At 46.0% G+C, this 17,726-nt stretch overlaps 1 protein-coding gene across 1 annotated transcript in view; it reads left to right on the forward strand.

The window, feature by feature from the left end:
• SNTB1 (syntrophin beta 1) overlaps positions 1-17,726 on the forward strand; it is a 117,661-nt gene that overhangs the window by 65,064 nt on the left and 34,871 nt on the right. Inside the window, exon 3 of the mRNA XM_069957146.1 lies at positions 16,397-16,604. Within this exon, the coding sequence (XP_069813247.1) occupies positions 16,397-16,604 (208 nt within the window). The remainder of the gene's footprint in view (positions 1-16,396; positions 16,605-17,726) is intronic.

Raw genomic sequence — 17,726 nt, forward strand, 5'->3', positions numbered from 1 at the left:
GAGTGGGAGTCTGACCTGTGGGGAAAAGTTTATTTTTTTTTAGAATTTTTTTGTATCGCGCCAAACTATTAAAACTTGTGTACCTGTTTAAAAAAACTTTTGATGTTTTATAAGTGTTCAGACCTGTTCCGATTATGAGAACGAACCGGGAGAAAACTGCGTTCAGAATGTTCCTCTCCTGGCTCTTTGTCACGTCTGTGAAGCCCAACTCTTTCACTGACAAAAAAGCGGGGAGAGGACTGTGCTGCTCTCAGAACTCAAAACTTTCAAAACTTTCTCAAAACTTTTGACATGTCTCTATGCTAGGAAAAAAAAAAAAATTGGCCACACCTCTATGCCTCTCTTTAGGCTATGTGCACACTGAGCAATTCTCGAGGAATTGAAGCAGAAAGTTTTCAGGCAGAATTCAAGCAGAATTTAAGCTCCCCATTGACTTCTATAGGATTCCTCTAGCAGATCTACAGCAGAAAATTCTGCTCGAAAATTCTGCAGTGTGAACAACAGAGCAGAAAACCCATTGAACACGATGGGACTTTGCTCTGTACATATTTTACAGGAGGAATTTGAAGCTGAATTTGAAGCTGAATTTCAAGCTGAATTCCTCGCCTTTTCCTCAGTGTGCACATAGCCTTACACTGCAGGTTGCATGCTACATGTGGCTTAAGTACAGACAAAAAAAAACAAAACTGAAAGTACAACAGCAACATACAGGTGCAAGTGACTACCGTATATATTCCCACCAGAGGGGGGAATATATATGGTAAGCACTTGCACCTGTAGGTTGCTGTTGCACTTTCTGGGTTTTTTTTGTTTGTTTTTTTATGTCTCTGTGCCATGTCAAAAGTATTTTGAAATGATAATGACACTTAAAAAAGTTATATAAACTTGGTTTGGAGTAACCGTACTGACTAAAATAATATGATATTATTTTTACCGTACAAATCTATTTTTTTATTATTATTATTCCACCTCCAAAAAAAAAATCTCAAAATCATACAAAAAAAACCTTGTTCATCTACGTCAAGAAGAAAATAAAAATGTGAAGGAATGTGACAATATAAAAAAAATCTAGGAAGACGGGTTGACGAGTAATTGTCACATAAATTGACTTTTCATATGTTGTCAGACGTGTCAAAAGTTATAGATCACATTGAGACCGACAGGATGGGGGCCTGAAAATCGGGTCTGTAATATCCTGGTGGTATAATACTTGGGTCTGCAATATGCTGGGGGCCAAATAATGGGGCCTCTGTGATATCCTGGGGGTCTAATACTGGGTTCTGTAATATGTTCGGGACCTGATACTGGGTATGTAATATACAGGGGGTCTGGCACTAGGGTGTGTAATATGCTGGGGGCCTGATACTGGGGTCTGTAATATGCTGGAGGCCTGATACTGGGATCTGTAATATACTGGGGATCTGATATTGGGGTGTGTAATATACTGGAGGTCCGATACTGGGGTCTGTAATATGTAAGAGGCCTGATACTGGAGTCTGTAATATGCTGGAGGCCTGATACTGGGGTGTATAATATGCTGGAGGCCTGATACAGAGGTTTCTAATATGCTGGAGGCCTGATACAGCGGTGTGTAATATGATGGGGGTCTGATACAGGGATGTGTAATATGCTGGAGGTCTGATACAGGGGTGTGTAATATGCTGGAGGCATGATACTGGAGTCTGTAATATACTGGGGATCTTATACTGGGGTCTATAATATGCTGGAGGCCTGATACTGGGCGTCTAATACTATGGTCTGTATTATGCTGGAGGCCTGATACTGGGGTCTGTGATATACTGGAGGCCTGATACTGGGGTCTGTAATATGCTGGAGGCCTGATACTGGGGTCTGTAATATGCTGGAGGCCTGATACTGGGGGGGTGTAATATGCTGGAGGCCTGATACTGGGGGTGTGTAATATGCTGGAGGCCTGATACTGGGGGTGTGTAATATGCTGGAGGCCTGATACTGGAGTGTGTAACATGCTCGCTCTGCATTGTCCTAACTAAGTTCCATACAATGAGAATAATATAGGGAAATTTCTGGAAAAAAAAACACTGGTGACAAGCCACACCCCCACAAACAAAACTCACAATAGGCCACACACCCAACAAACCACACCCACAATAAGCCACACCCCTAGTTGTCCAAACCAAGGTGTCCCCCGAAAGATTTTTCAAATGTCGCCAACTATGATAATGGAGCCAATAAGTTGTGTTTGATTGACAGCGCACTTCCCCCAGTTATCTTGGGATCACGATGGGTCTCAGGAGTGAGACCAGATTAACAGACTTAATTTATTTGACGCTAACACTTTAAGGTCATTAACCCTTGCTGGACCTGTGGTGCTCCCCCCCTGTAGACAGGAAGATGCATTTGGTAGGAGTCATTCCATATATTTTTGCTAAGAAGGTTTGAGAAAAACAAAATAATCACTACTGATGCGGAGACGACCTGATGTGTCCGTGTTCACGCTTCAGACACCTAAGGAGAGCGAGCTGCGAGTGCCCCCCCACCGTCAGCGATAAGACGCGATATATTGGCTTCCTAGGGAAAGGTGTGAGACCTCTCTCTATAGACAAGAGGTAATGATATGGTGCCGCTATGAAGTGTGATGGGGCCGCTGGGGGGAACTGTGCAAGAACAACAAGGAAGAATAAAAAGAAGCAAAAACAAATAAACCAAAACAAGAAAAAATTTTGATTTTGTCCGTTCCACAAAATAGTTGAGTATCTGATCAATAGGGGTCAGTGTCACGCGCTGTCCCTATGTGTCGGTACATTAGATAGGGTCACGTGTCCACCACCTGTTTACAATAAATCTGTGTCCTACATAGAGGGCGTCCCACCACCGGTGACCTCACACTGCTCTTTACTGGTGTCACCTATCAACAATGGGGTATTGTGTATACACAAGCTAATGAAGTATCAAATGGCTGGAGATGACATCCTTTCTGTTTGTCCACTAGGGGCACAAAATTGTGAGCTGGAAAAGTCTTAAAGTGACACTGTCACCCCCTATTTGCATTTTGACTGCTCTCCACAGGTGTAAAGGGTAAATGTTACAGCTTTCATTACTAATTTTATATCACACCTCATGGTGTTTGTTCTGGTAAAAAGTTCTTTTTAGCACCTGTGGATTGGTATATGTGGGCGGGGCCTCGCAGCCTTTGTGTCACATCGCTTCATCCCTAGTGCCACTTTGCCCCGCCCCATCCGTGACGTCATCACCGCATAGGCTCCGCCCCCTCAGTGGCCATTGGTGTGGGACAATCTAGGGGGGTGGGGCGTAGAGCTTTAGGCTGGCCCTTCCAATGGCTGCTGAGGGGGCGGGGCCTATGCGGTGATGACGCCTCTCTGCTGTCACTAGTGGTTGTGTTGGGAACTGCAGGGCTGCTCAAGCTAGTGCAGTGTCCCAGAACATGCAGACTACTACTCCTATTATGGCCATTTCTCTTGCTGTGTCAATGCCTGTTCTGGTAAGTGTTTGCACTGCAACTGCTGCTGGTTTTCCCCTAGTATTCTCTGGTAATGTGCATTCTCATGTGTATTCTCATGTATTCCTGTGTATTATTACAGTGTACAGTGGTATGCAAGGCTGTTGATCACGTGACCGTGCCAGTGCCCTGTAACCATGGTTCCTCCAATGGCCGACTAGCTCTGGCCAGGGGCAACCATGTGACCTCCCACTTCCTCCTAACAAGTGAGTCTTCCCCCTGCTTCCAAGCAAGGAGGATGTGTGTCGTCCCTCTTCTGCCTCAGAGGAGTTGGGCTTCTTCTCTGCAGCTCCCACTTCACCACTAGAAGTGTGGATCAGGTGCTCTGCTATATTCAAGTCTTCGGCTGTATCTGCCTGCTCAAGTGTCCGGATTCTTCTCTCTCATCTGGGTGTCATTCCGTTATCTCTCCTCATCGCTGCAAGGATTCACAGCAAGTATTATTCTCAAGCTAATCCACCCAGCAACGCTATTTCTCTCATACTCCTACTCCCATCATCCGGCACGTGTTCTCCCAGCCTATGCAGCACCACTCCTGCTTTATTTGTCAAAGCCTGCTATATACCTGGTTGCATCCGGACAGAACTGTTGATACTAGTTACCTCATCTATAATAAAACCGCTGTTACTGAACCCTGGCATTGGTGTCCACTAACTGGTGCCCTGACTAAGTGCAGCGAAGAATCGCATGCCCATCATCACCCGCAGATTCCACAGACTGGCCCTACAGCTGTGCCGCCCTTAGGCCTATACCGTGACAAGTATAACCCCTGGAGCTGCCCCGGTTATTGCCTGCTCATAACACCAGCACTGCGGAAGTGGCCCCCAGGGGCCAGGGCATCGCATTTTTGGCGTCACGAACAGGATACAGACTGTGTTGTGCCAACTGTCAGTGCCCCCAGAACTGTACTGAAACCCCCTAGAGACTTTGCTGATTGCTATGGGGTTGATTGAAGTATTTCGGGCCCTAAACAGTACGCAAGATGGCCGCCGTCTTCTTCAATTTCTGGCTGCGCCATACCCCGGAGAGGAGGGGGTTAACAGCCATGCTGCCAAAGTGCGGGATTCGTCCGGCACCATAGACTTTACATTGGCTGCTCCTGATTGGCTGCCTGGGCAGGATGACGTCACTGTTGCTGGGCAGATTCTGGAACCTGATCGTCCAGCCTGGCGCTTCTCCCCTTCCTGCTACAAGTTCCGGCCAGAGCGTGACAAGATGGCGGCCCCCGAGAAACGTTTGCCTGCAGCAGCAGCACCAGTGATGCCGGAGCTGCCGGAGAGCAATCCTGCCTGCCTGCTAGCATCGCTCCCATCCTACAGCGACACCAGCTGGGACGCTGCCCCGTCGGACGACGGAAGTCTTCGCCGGGCCTTCATCCCGGCCTCTGCTGATCAGAATGAGGGGCCCATACCTGAGACCAGCATTTCTCCGGGACCCGGTCACTCCAGCACCGCTGACCTCGCTTCTTGTACCGGAGGGTCCTCATCACTGGACAGCGAACAGATTGTAAGTGGACCGACTCTATTGTCCTCAGTCTCTGGCCCTGAAGGGGAGAACTCTGCTAAGGCCTTCATATTCCCGGGTCTGTGGCAACCTCCAGGGCGTGATTCGCCGCCCCTGCCGCAATGGATGCTCGGGCCGGGGCCTAAGATTATGCAGCTGATCGAGGACATTCAGCAGGCCCTCGCTGCCCTGTCGCCTGCCACTACAGCTGCCACTGCTATACCTAGCGCTACTCCTGCAGCTTCCACTACAGCGGGCCCGTCTACTACCGCAGTCCCCTCTACTGCCCCCACTGCTGTGGCTAAGGCTGCCTCTTCTACCACGACCGTCACCTATCATGTGGCCCCCATCATCTCTCCTATCACCATGGTGACGCCCAGCATTGTAGTCACTACGGCATCCAGTGATGCTTCTGCTCCAGGCCCTTCACGCTATCGCTATCCGTGGAAGAAGAAAAAGAAGAAGCCTCAGGGTCCTCCAGAACATTTCTGCTAAGTATCCTTACAGAGACCAGAGCCCTTAAACTGTTTTGTTGTCTAACTGTTTTGTTCCAGTTCCTGCAACGTTCAAGGTTCGTGCCTGGTCCTCCTGACCAAGTTCCCTGTACTAACCAGCCATGAGCTGATGGACACTTACCATAACAAAAGGTTCTCTAGTGCCTGTCCCAGAGCCTTTTACATGGACGATGTTCTAATTGCCTAAAAGAGACTCTACCTAACAGAGACACTTAACCCATTCCTTCCTAATGCACTTTCCTGTGATTGTGTGTTCCACACAGGGTATTATTGCACTTATTTCATTATTGTACTTTTTCTACTATTGCATTCCAGTGTTATCGAAGTCTTTGTATTTTCTCCTCTGAGTAAGCAAAAGGTTACATAGATTGCCTCAGAGTAGAGCGCCTCTTTTGTAAAACAGTATATTTTCCAGTGTCTAAGTCAGATAGCTCCTCCTCTGAGTAAGAGAAGTCAGTTTACATATACCTCAGAGAAAGTCCAGTTTATGTAGGAGTGTATTTTCTCATCCAGTCTCAGTATTGTGTATTATTATCATATCTATAGCTGGAAAGATTTAGTTGAGCCAGTTCGTATGCAGATTTTCCTCAGATTTTCATTCAGATTTTTCTCAGAATTTCATTCAGATTCATATGAGCCAGTTCTCCTCAAGACCTCGCAGTATTTGTTGTCTTTTGTGTTTCCCTTCCTTGTTGTTTCCAGTATTTGTTCGCCTCTGTCTTGTCCCAACACAGTAGTTATCACACATAGTCATACCTAACCTTCACACTTGTCCATACATATTGCACCTTGGATACCTTTTCGTGTGTTTGGCCTGTAGAGTGCTTGTGTGTGTGATTGAGTGGTATGAAAGGGAGCTCCCCATGTATGTTTGCTTTTATTATTTTGTTCTTTTCTCTTCCAGGTATCCAAGACACTATTCAGACACGCCAAGGTAGTACACAGGTCTTCATGTTCTCCTCCAGTAGGGTAACACATTTAACAGAAAACCTACTGTCTAACTGGCTGGAATATTGAGGGTCACCCGCCAGCAGTTAAGTTGTCCTGGCTTACACGTCAGATGGTTCACGCACTAGCTACCTGGTCGCCAGAGTACGTTAGGCACCCCTAGGTGAAGTCCTGCCACTAGGGTTTCTCATTCTCTCTCTCTTCACACCTGTGCCTTGGGCGTGGGAAACACACACCTCATCACACTCAATCTCATCATTCATTCCTGTTGTTTGATTGTCCAGTCTATTCATGTTTGCTGCCTTCTAGATTCGCAGAGGTCGGCTCAAATTTGCTAGGGAGGTATGCAGTGTCCCAGAACATGCAGACTACTACTCCTATTATGGCCATTTCTCTTGCTGTGTCAATGCCTGTTCTGGTAAGGGTTTGCACTGCAACTGCTGCTGGTTTTCCCCTAGTATTCTCTGGTAATGTGCATTCTCATGTGTATTCTCATGTATTCCTGTGTATTATTACAGTGTACAGTGGTATGCAAGGCTGTTGATCACGTGACCGTGCCAGTGCCCTGTAACCATGGTTCCTCCAATGGCCGACTAGCTCTGGCCAGGAGCAACCATGTGACCTCCCACTTCCTCCTAACAAGTGAGTCTTCCCCCTGCTTCCAAGCAAGGAGGATGTGTGTCGTCCCTCTCCTGCCTCAGAGGAGTTGGGCTTCTTCTCTGCAGCTCCCACTTCACCACTAGAAGTGTGGATCAGGTGCTCTGCTGTATTCAAGTCTTCGGCTGTATCTGCCTGCTCAAGTGTCCGGAGTCTTCTCTCATCTGGGTGTCATTCCGTTATCTCTCCTCATCGCTGCAAAGATTCACAGCAAGTATTATTCTCAAGCTAATCCACCCAGCAACGCTATTTCTCTCATACTCCTACTCCCATCATCCGGCACGTATTCTCACAGCCTATGCAGCACCACTCCTGCTTTATTTGTCAAAGCCTGCTATATACCCGGTTGCATCCGGACAGAACTGTTGCTACTAGTTACCTCATCTATAATAAAACCGCTGTTACTGAACCCTGGCATTGGTGTCCACTAACTGGTGCCCTGACTAGGTGCAGCGAAGAATCGCATGCCCATCATCACCCGCAGACCGGCCGATTTCACAGACCGGCCCTACAGCTGTGCCGCCCTCAGGCCTATACCGTGACAAGTATAACCCCTGCAGCTGCCCCGGTTATTGCCCGCTCATAACACCAGCACTGCGGAAGTGGCCCCCAGGGGCCAGGGCATCGCACTAGAATCAGGGATTGAGCTCCCCTGCAGTTCCTGACACAGCCAGGATCTATGGATTTTACTATTTGGTTGACTATTTGTACAGTGTTCTCTGCTGCCACCTCTTTCTGTGATAGGAACTGTCCACGGCAGTAGCAAATTCCCATAGAAAACCTCTCCCGCTCTGGCCAGTTCCTGACAGGGACAGAGATGGCAGCAGAAAGCACTGTGTCAGACTGCTGAATACTGTACACCTGTATAACTTTCTGACACCAGTTAATTTGAAAGGATAACTTTTTCACCGGAGTACCCCTTTAAGATTGATTACAGTGATACAGTACAGTATAGAGTGAATGACATGCAGTGTTTTTCTGTACTCTTCTTAAAGGGGTACTCTGGCCCGGGGGTATTTTTGAGCTATGGCCAGGGAGGGGGTGGTTATAGATGGCGGCGGTCACATACCTCCACGATTCCAGCGCTGGGTCCCGAATCGCGCCGCCCCATACACCCGTCCTGCAGCCGCTTCTTGGTGTGAGCTGCGGCATGAGACGTGACGTCTGAAGGCAGCTCAGCCATTTAGCGGCCAAGGCGGGACTCTGCTACGGCCGCTGAATGGCTGAGCTGCCTTGAGACATCACGTCTCATGCCGCAGCTCACACCAGGAAGCGGCCGCGGGACGGGTGTACGGGGCGGTGCGATCCGGGACCCGGCGCTGGAACCGGGGAGGTAAGTGCCGCCGCCATCTATAACCACCCCCTCCCCGGGCCATAGCTCAAAAATACCCCCTGGGCCGGAGTACCCGTTTAAGGATCAGGATGAATATGTAGATCAGGTCATAGATCATAATTAAAGTTGTAATTTTTGGAGATGTTTTTGGAAGATGATAGTCAGAGAATTCCTTCTAGTGGCTGTGATTTCCCTAAAGCCATGCTCCGCATTGTTTATACGTACGCCTCGGGAACATTTTCCTAGTGAGAGTGGAAAACATCTGCACAAAATTGCCACTCCAAAATTTTTTTTATCTTTCTTTTTCTTTTTTTTTTCCATTTAGAGGAAAAATGAATTTCACATTTTCCATTTTGTACTATAGTAGAGAATAAAAGCATGTTCCTGTACAGTCATGATGATACAATATAGCTCATTCTACTGTTTTGGTATACGCAGTATGTTTTATACATCAATATCTTTTTTTGCATTATATATCTGGTGTCAGAAAATTATACAGATTTGTAATTTACTCATAATTAAAACTATCCTGTCTTCCAGTACTTATCAGCTGCTGTATGTCCTACAGGAAGTGGTGTATTCTTTCCAGCCTGACACAGTGCTCTCTGCTGCCACCTCTGTCCATGTCAGGAACTGTCCAGAGCAGGAGAGGTTTTCTATGAGGATTTGCTGCTGCTTTGGACAGTTCCTGACATGGACAGAGGTGGCAGCAGAGAGCATTGTGTCAGACTGGAAAGAATACACCACTTCCTTGATGGCCAGATAGCGTATATGGCTGCTCTACTTTGGACATAGAAAAAGTTTCATGGATAATAAAAAGTTATTAATCTAATCTCATAATGAATTGTTTCTGATAAATCTAAAGCCTCCCCCACCCCGCTACTATTTACCCACAATGCTTACTCTGCTCTAAGTACATTCATCTCGTGAAATCTTAATGGCTGATATCAAGTGAATATTTTCTTAAGGGCTCTCTCATATGAGCTTTAAAGTCTGTTTATAAAGCCGTACAACAACGGGAATGTCCAGGAGTCCTGGGGCTCCGGCAGGTTTCCATCTTTAGTAATGTTTAGTCCTGAGTCTAAGTGATGTATGAACTGTGAAAGGCTAATGGGAATTCATTGTGGCTCCAAATATCGCTGAGAAATGTTATTATAATCTTCCCCGAAAGGGACAAGCATTACATTTAAGAGGTGTTGTAGGAGATTATGGAGGATTGGAGAAACCGGATCTAGAAAAAACATAAAGGGGGGGGCGCGGGAGCCAGGTCTGCTCGGGGGGCCTGGTCCATTACAGGATCCAGCATCGGGCCCCTTGATGCAGCAGGCCCCATAGCAGCCGCTATGGCGGTAGTTCTGCCACTGGTGTCAGCAAACAATCCTATATTTGAGTGGGCCTTGTGACTCCCTGCCAGTGGCAGACATTCGAAGACAGAAGGATTGGGCATGTTGGATTTCATTGTGCCTGATCCTTTGTTTCCATGGCAGATACTAGTTTATGTACATGGAGGAAAAACTGTGTCAGAATTGTTATTTATTGTGATTGGGCAGCTCTAGATGGGGGATATTGACAAAATTGTTGGGTTTGGCAATTGGTTGACATCTGTGTCAAAGAATCCATGCAGCATTGGTCTCCAAAACCATAGACAGCTTAGCGTAGTATGACAAGGGGCTGATCTGCTACTGATCGTTTACTAGGCCTATTACGCGGCTCGATAATCGTTTAACAATCGTTTAACATGTCCTTACAGCCCTTCCTTAAACTCTATACATTACCTATCCATGCTGCAGGGCTCCTCTTGCGCTCTGCTTCTCCCTGGGTCCCGCGCGCTCCAGCTTCAGAGTGGCCTGTGTCAGCTGACAGGCCGCTAAGCCAATCACTGGTTGAGCGGCCTGTCAGCTCAGACAGGCCGCCCTGAAGCTGCAGTGCGCGGGACCCAGGGAGAAGCAGTGCGCAATAGGAGCCCTGCAGCATGGATAGGTAATGTATGCATGTATATTACATGTAGCAATGCGCTGTCAGCGCCCGAGAATTATAGGTCCAAACCTATATCACATGGAGTGACAATCAGCTGGATAGGGCCGATTCGGACGATTATCATTCCGTGTAATAGGGCCCTTAGAGAAGGGACGAGGAACCTTTGGAGGGCAGCAGGTTCCCCGTCCCTGTCTTATGCTACGTTTACACGAAACGATTATCGGGCGAATTTTCGCGATAACGATCGAATTCGAACGATAATCGTACGTGTAAACGCGGCGAACGATCGAAAAATCATTCATTTTGATCTTTTAACATGTTCATAAATCGTCGTTCATCGTTTGCAAAAAATTCGCCGATCGTTTCGTGTAAACAGTCGTTCACTAATTTTACCTATGTGTGAGATAGGTTTAACCGATCGCAAAACGAATTTTCTGTACGATATATCGTTCCATCTAAACGCTGATCGTTATAAAAAAAAATTGTTACTTCGAAATCGTTAATCGTACGATCGGGCCAATAATCGCCTCGTGTAAACTTAGCATTAGTATGTGTTTACACAGAGAGATTTATCTGACAGATTTTTAAAGCCAAAGCCATGAACAGACTATAAACAGAGAACAGGTCATAATGAAAAGACTGAGATTTCTCCTCTTTTCAAATCCATTCCTGGCTTTGGCTTCAAAAATCTGTCAGATAAATCTCTCTGTATAAAGGCACCATTAGAGAAACCCAATGGACTGGTGTTTATTGTGCTATGGATCCATCATGTGTCATAAATGGGAATCACATTGGAGATGTGGACAGAGCCCAAATCTCATATGTATGGCCGACAATGTTTTCTTTGACCGAAAGGTTTTTCGGCCTCGATGGGATTTGGAGTTTTGCAAAATCTGGGACACTGCTCTAGCCCATTATACATGTCTACCTCCTCCGGTTGTTCATATGCCGCCAGCTTCCTACCCCTTCCTCTGCACCACAGAGCAGAGACCCTCTCAATAACCTTCTTAACAGCAGTTTGCCATATAACATGGTCTCACCTCTTTGTAAAACATGAGAAAAAAATGTCAGCCCTACGTACCCAGCAAGTGTGAATAATGACATTCGCTTGTGTTTCCTTGTTGCTAAGGGACTCATTGGAGGCAATGACGGAGAACAGAATTCTGATACATTGTAACTTCATAGAAATCAATGGCAACATTTTATAATATTTTCCTAAAGCCGAGCCAGAAAGGCCCGGACTGACCGCTGGCTGCCCGCCCCGACCTCAGACTTTTATATTGAAAATTCACTTGCAGAGAGGAATCGAGTCTTCCTGATGAGCTCCAGGAATAGAAGCCGAGCTTCATTGCCTTAATACATATCTGTATCCTATGGTGACCCGAGAAAATGTTATCAGCGGAATTCAGAGGGAGCCTGGTAGCCGGGCACAGTGATGAGTGAATGGCATAGGCCGCTTATTGAGAATAATTGCAGAGACCTGGTGACATAAGCTTCATATGTGAAGAAATCAATCAGTCCTTCAAGTCTGTTTACTGTGGGAAGTGCTAAAGATGTCCTGGGAGGAGGTGATGAATGGCTGTATAAGGAGTCTAGGAAAGCTGGGTGTGCTGCAATCATGGAACAATCAAGGCATCAGCGAGACTACCACCATAGCGACTGCTACAGGGCCCGCCGCATCAGGGGCCCCGGTGGCCCACTCCTGCAATACACTGGGCCCTCTAAGCCGTCATCATTTATAGCACCCAGTGGCTGAGTGGCCCTTCTGGGTTCTGCAAATGTCCCTTAACTACAAGTGCTCTTGCAGTTAAATAATAAAGCGGATGTACCACCAGATACAGCACTTTGTTTTTGTTTTTTACATTAAAGGGAATGGCCACCTCTTATACATTATTACCTTACTGATTTATTTAGAAAGGGTTAATACTTAGACCTATGGTGCCTTTAGGGATTCGGCCGTTCTTCCCCTTTAGGCAAGGTCCTCCGGCCATGCATTACAGAGTGCCTGCCCCCGCTGTGCTCCTCCTTCGTCCTCCAGAAGTTCAGCCCAGGAGGGGCATGTGATCATCAGCCCATCTACTGCTTCTCGGCATCCACTGCGCTCTAAGCATTCGGCGCCTGCGCAGTTCTCTCCTGTCCTGCTGTGTCAAAGGATCCTGGTATGTGTACTACTGAGCACAACAGAGCGGGAGAGAGGCAGGATGAGAGAGCAATGAGCAGAGACGCGTGGCCGGAGGACCTTGCCTAAAGGGGAACAACAGCCAAATCCCTGAGGGCACTATAGGTCTAAGCATTGACCCTTTCTAAATAAATCAATAAGGTAATAATGAATAAGAAGTGGACAACCCCTTTAACAGACCGGCGCTGGTGTGGGGATGCCGGTGACGCAGTCCTTTTTTTGAACCGTCACCCCGTCCCCGCACATTGGGCTGGTCTATTCCCCAGCACCGTCACAAATCACTGGAGGTAGGCCCGCCGCCCCCCCAGTGTGACGAAACCCACTCACTTCTGTGGTGTGGCTCCATTAGAATCAATGGAGCCGCATCACAGAGGGTAAGGGAGATCGTCACACTGGAGGGAGGGAAATTGACCAGCCCTGTGTTCAGGAACTGGGTGACGGTTCAAAAAAAAAAAACTGTGTCACCGACATCCACGTACCAGCGCCGGTCTGTTAATAGAAAAAACAAAGTGTTGTACCTGGTGACTGGTTTGTGATCAGTTGGAGGGAGGGGGCAATAAAACGTTCGCTATGGGGCCCAGCCACTTGTAGTTACACCCCTGATTCAAGGATTTATAATACTCAGAGTGTTTTTTTTTTTAATATTTAAATAGACATAGGGGGAGAGTTATCAAACATGGTGTAAAGTGAAACTGGCCCAGTTGCCCCTAGCAACCAATCAGATTCCACCTTTCGTTTTCCAAAGAGTCTGTGAGGAATGGAAAGTGGAATCTGGTTGCTAGGGGCAACTGAGCCAGTTTTACTTTACACCATGTCTGATAAATCTCCCCCATAGTCTTTGGAATAAAACATATAAAGGTAATTAAGAAGTGCAAAGCAGGACATCATGGCGCGAGGAGCCCTTACTGAACTATCTGCTCTGGCAGACCTCTCCTCAGAGCTCCTTAGAGCTCAGCATAGTCTCTCTACAGAGAGGAAGTCAGAGTAGTTAGGATAACATGGAGTGAGGTGTCCCAGCTAAATAATTCAGTCAAGGACACCTTGCAGGCCCTGTCCTAAATTTGTGCAAGGAGCAAGGAGCCCTAGCTAAACTGTCTGCTAAGGCCTCCTCGTCAGAGAGGGACAGAGACACAGAGAAGAGCCATTACCCAGCATAGTCTCTCTACAGAGAGGAAGTCAGAGCAGGCAAAGGGGTATTCTTATCTAGGTATAGGATAGGTGATAATAAGCTGGGGATCCGACCCCCGAGAGAACACCGATCTTAAAGTGGTAGTGCGGTGTAAAACATTTTTTCACTAAATAACACACATTACAAAATTACACAACATTGTAATGTGAGTTATTTAAGTGAATGGCCCCTTCCCCATGTCCCCCCCCCCCCCCCTAACCGTGGATCCGGAAGTGTGATACAGTATACTCACGTCCTCTGTTATGCACAGCCAATGGCGGCTGAACAGCTGATGACGCGCTGGAGGGTGGCCAGCATAAGGGAGGGCTGGAGCAGTCAGGCCGGCCTCCTGAAGATGACGTGATCGTCCCAAGATGGCGGCCGGGGTCGACAGTGGTTCCGTGAGTATACTGTATCACACTTCCGCGTCCATGGTGGGGGGGGGGGAGACATGGGGAAGGGGGCCATTCACTTAAATAACACACATGACAATGTTGTATAACTTTGTAATGTGTGTTATTTAGTGAAAAAAAGTTTTACACCGCACTAGCACTTTAAATATAAGGAAGGAGTTCTCAGTGCACATAAAAGGCCATTCATTCTACATGGAAAAATACTAGGACTCCAGTAGGCTTCTGGTTAGGCCTACATGGTCTAGTTGCTACCATATCACAAACTTACTGACTGGTAGGGTGATCAAATATATATTTTATGCAATACAATGCAAATTAATTATTTCAAAATCAATGGTTTTCTGGATTTGTTTTTATAGCTTCTGCCTCTCGCAGGTGCAGTGTACCTACAATAAAAATTACCCACCTCTCCATTCTTTGTCACTGGGAAAACTTGCAAAATCGTCAGCAAATCCAATACTTATTTTCCCAACTGTGGCTATACACGTGCAGAGCATTGGCACAAAGTTATACAACTTAATAAGCTGTCGTTTATTCAACAGGAGGCGGTGATATACGGATAATAAACGGTGAACTTTATAAACTTTCCGTGTTTAATATAAATTTTTAGTTACGTTTTCTCCGACTGCGGATAGGCTCGGCTCTGATGCCGTCTGGCTGGTAATTATTGTTTGTATCTCTTATGTTTTTAATCAAAGGAAATCCTATGACTTATAGAGAGGTTGGCACAGGAGGTTAGACCGCGGCACGGACGCAGAAACATGGCAGGACTCTGACTACTGCTGGAATCTTCTTTTCATCTTTTTCTTTTTTATTCGTGTTGTTGACGTCTTCTCGGTTTGAAGCTGCAATAACCACATACATATCCTAATACACTGCAGGGATTTGTTGTGTCTTTCTAACTTCCTTTGAATAATTATTCAGATTGTCTGCTTAGAGGTTGTTGTTGTTTGTTTGTTTTTTAAATAGAAACATTGCCTCTCTTGTTCATGGATCAAGTCTGGTATTACAGTTTAGCTTCATTCACTGGGATGAGGATGAGCTACAAAAGCAGGCCTAGTACATGGAAATGAATAGCAGGCCTAACCCATAGAAATGAATAGCAGATATAGTCTATGGAAATGAATAGCAGACCAAGCCCATGGGAATGAATAGTAGACCTAGCCCATAGACATGAACAGCAGACCTAGCTTATAGAAATGAATGGCACACCTAGTACATGGAAATGTATAGCAGACCTAGCCCATAGAAATGAATAGCAGACCTTGCCCATAGAAATGAATAGCAGACCTAGCCCATAGAAATGAATAGCAGACCTGGCCCAAAGAAATGAATAGCAGACCTGGCCCATAGAAATGAATAGCAGACCTGGCCCATAGAAATGAATAGCAGACCTGGCCCATAGAAATGAATAGCAGACCTGGCCCATAGAAATGAATAGCAGACCTAGCCCATAGAAATGAATAGCAGACCTGGCCCAAAGAAATGAATAGCAGACCTGGCCCATAGAAATGAATAGCAGACCTGGCCCATAGAAATGAATAGCAGACCTGGCCCATAGAAATGAATAGCAGACCTGGCCCAAAGAAATGAATAGCAGACCTAGCCCATAGAAATGAATAGCACACTTGGCTCATGGAAATCAACTGCTTCCAGCCACTCACTGTGTATATTCCGAAACAATGGCTTTGCCAAATAGCTGATTGGCAGGAGCACTGGGTGACGGCAATGAGGATTCACACATTGGTGTCCACCATTACAGTATGGGTAGACACATGAATGGTAGGTCATAGGCCCTCTATCTGCTGTAAAGTATACTATCTCTCTGTGGTACCCTATGCTGAGGACCCTCTAAGAAGACGCATAGGAAAGAGTTCATACACATAGGGTAGCTATCAGCCGAGCACCTGTTTTGTCGAAAGCTATCCCTCCTAATCCCCTCAAGCATGTATGTGTTCTGAATACCCAGACTCCCCCAAGGATGACTTACCTGGGATCGAGCAGTTGAAATCCAACATGACTGATCCTTCTCTGGCAATAAGGAAAAGACTGGATTCCCCCCTATACACTAGACTAGATGGTCAGCTGGTTTCCCAAGTATCAGGCGTATTTGGTAAACATGTATCTAATGTGCACGACCGACTTCAGACTCTGCGGAGACAGATAGAGATTTGACCACCCTCGTGATGATTTTTGTTTTGCAGACATCTAGAGCTGCATTCACCTGATGCCAAGCACACCGTGGTGTTAAGAAGCAAAGATCCAGCAACAGCCCAGACCTGGTTCAGCGCCATTCATGGGGTAGTGATGGAACTAGTTGCCAAGGCCGTTACAGAAATTAAGGATCAACTAGGCAAAAACGGGATCTCCGGGAGCCAAGAAATTCGACATATGGGCTGGTTGACGGAGAAGGTAAAATATAATCTGCTGTTTTGAGAATTTGCATATATTGGGTTAAAGCCACTCACTTTTCACACCATGGGGCGTTGACCTCATTGGGTCAATTATACTCGACTTTTAACGCTAAATAAAGAACCTTGAAGGCCACTGAAGAACAACCCTCCTGTTAAAGGGGCTGGCCAAGATTAGGAAAACATGGTCTATTTCATTCAACAACATCGCCCCACCTGTCTGCTGGTTTTGGGAGGTATTGCATCTCCAAAGAAGGCAACCATCTGCCATAAGACACCTAACCTGTTTGGCTATATATTTTTGGAACATAGACAGCCATGTTTATCTAATCCGGGATAGCCCCTCTAAGATTCATGGTGACCAACAGTTGTAATTTTAGACTGGTGGTACCCAACAAGTGGCTCGCCATAGGATTTCATAGATGACCATAAGGATTGACAGCTGATATTCTATATATATGCTAACATCTAAGAGTGCCAGTTTGTAGGGTATAATACTAGCGGCATAATTTGTCATTGAGAATTTGAAAAACAATGTGTTATCCAAGGATAAGGAGTCGGCTCTAGGTTGATGATGTTGGCTGCCAAAAATATTTAAAAATAAATTTTTTAAATCACATTTCAATCACCTTTCAACCCGAGCAAATTACATTACATTTTATTTTCCAGTTGTAGCAATTTCCCTCTTTAACTATTACATATAATTTCGGCATATACAGGGTTGTTTTTTTCTGCCACCTACAGAAAGGTGACTATTATGTGTGTATTGTATGAAAGGTCACCGATCAAAAGCTGCCGGTCTGCGCATTTCAGTCAAAGTCAGAAGCCGAGGTAAGAAAAGCACAGAACACCCGAGGAGCACAAAGGATTGTGAGAAATATAATCAGGAATATTTCTTTGAAATTTAGTAAAGATTGCGGAAACCTCAAATGCTCCCAAAGGTTAAATTTGATAAACCATTAAAGGAGAAAATTTTTATTAAAGCATTGTATTGCCCCTCAAAAGTTATGCAAATCCCCAATATACACTTATTATGGGAAATACTTATGAAGTGCTTTTTTTCCCTGCACTTACTACTGCATCAAGGATTCACTTCCTGCATAACATGGTAATGTCACTTCCT

Source organism: Dendropsophus ebraccatus, chromosome 2 (genome assembly GCF_027789765.1).
Source record: "Dendropsophus ebraccatus isolate aDenEbr1 chromosome 2, aDenEbr1.pat, whole genome shotgun sequence".
Lineage (NCBI taxonomy): Eukaryota > Metazoa > Chordata > Amphibia > Anura > Hylidae > Dendropsophus > Dendropsophus ebraccatus.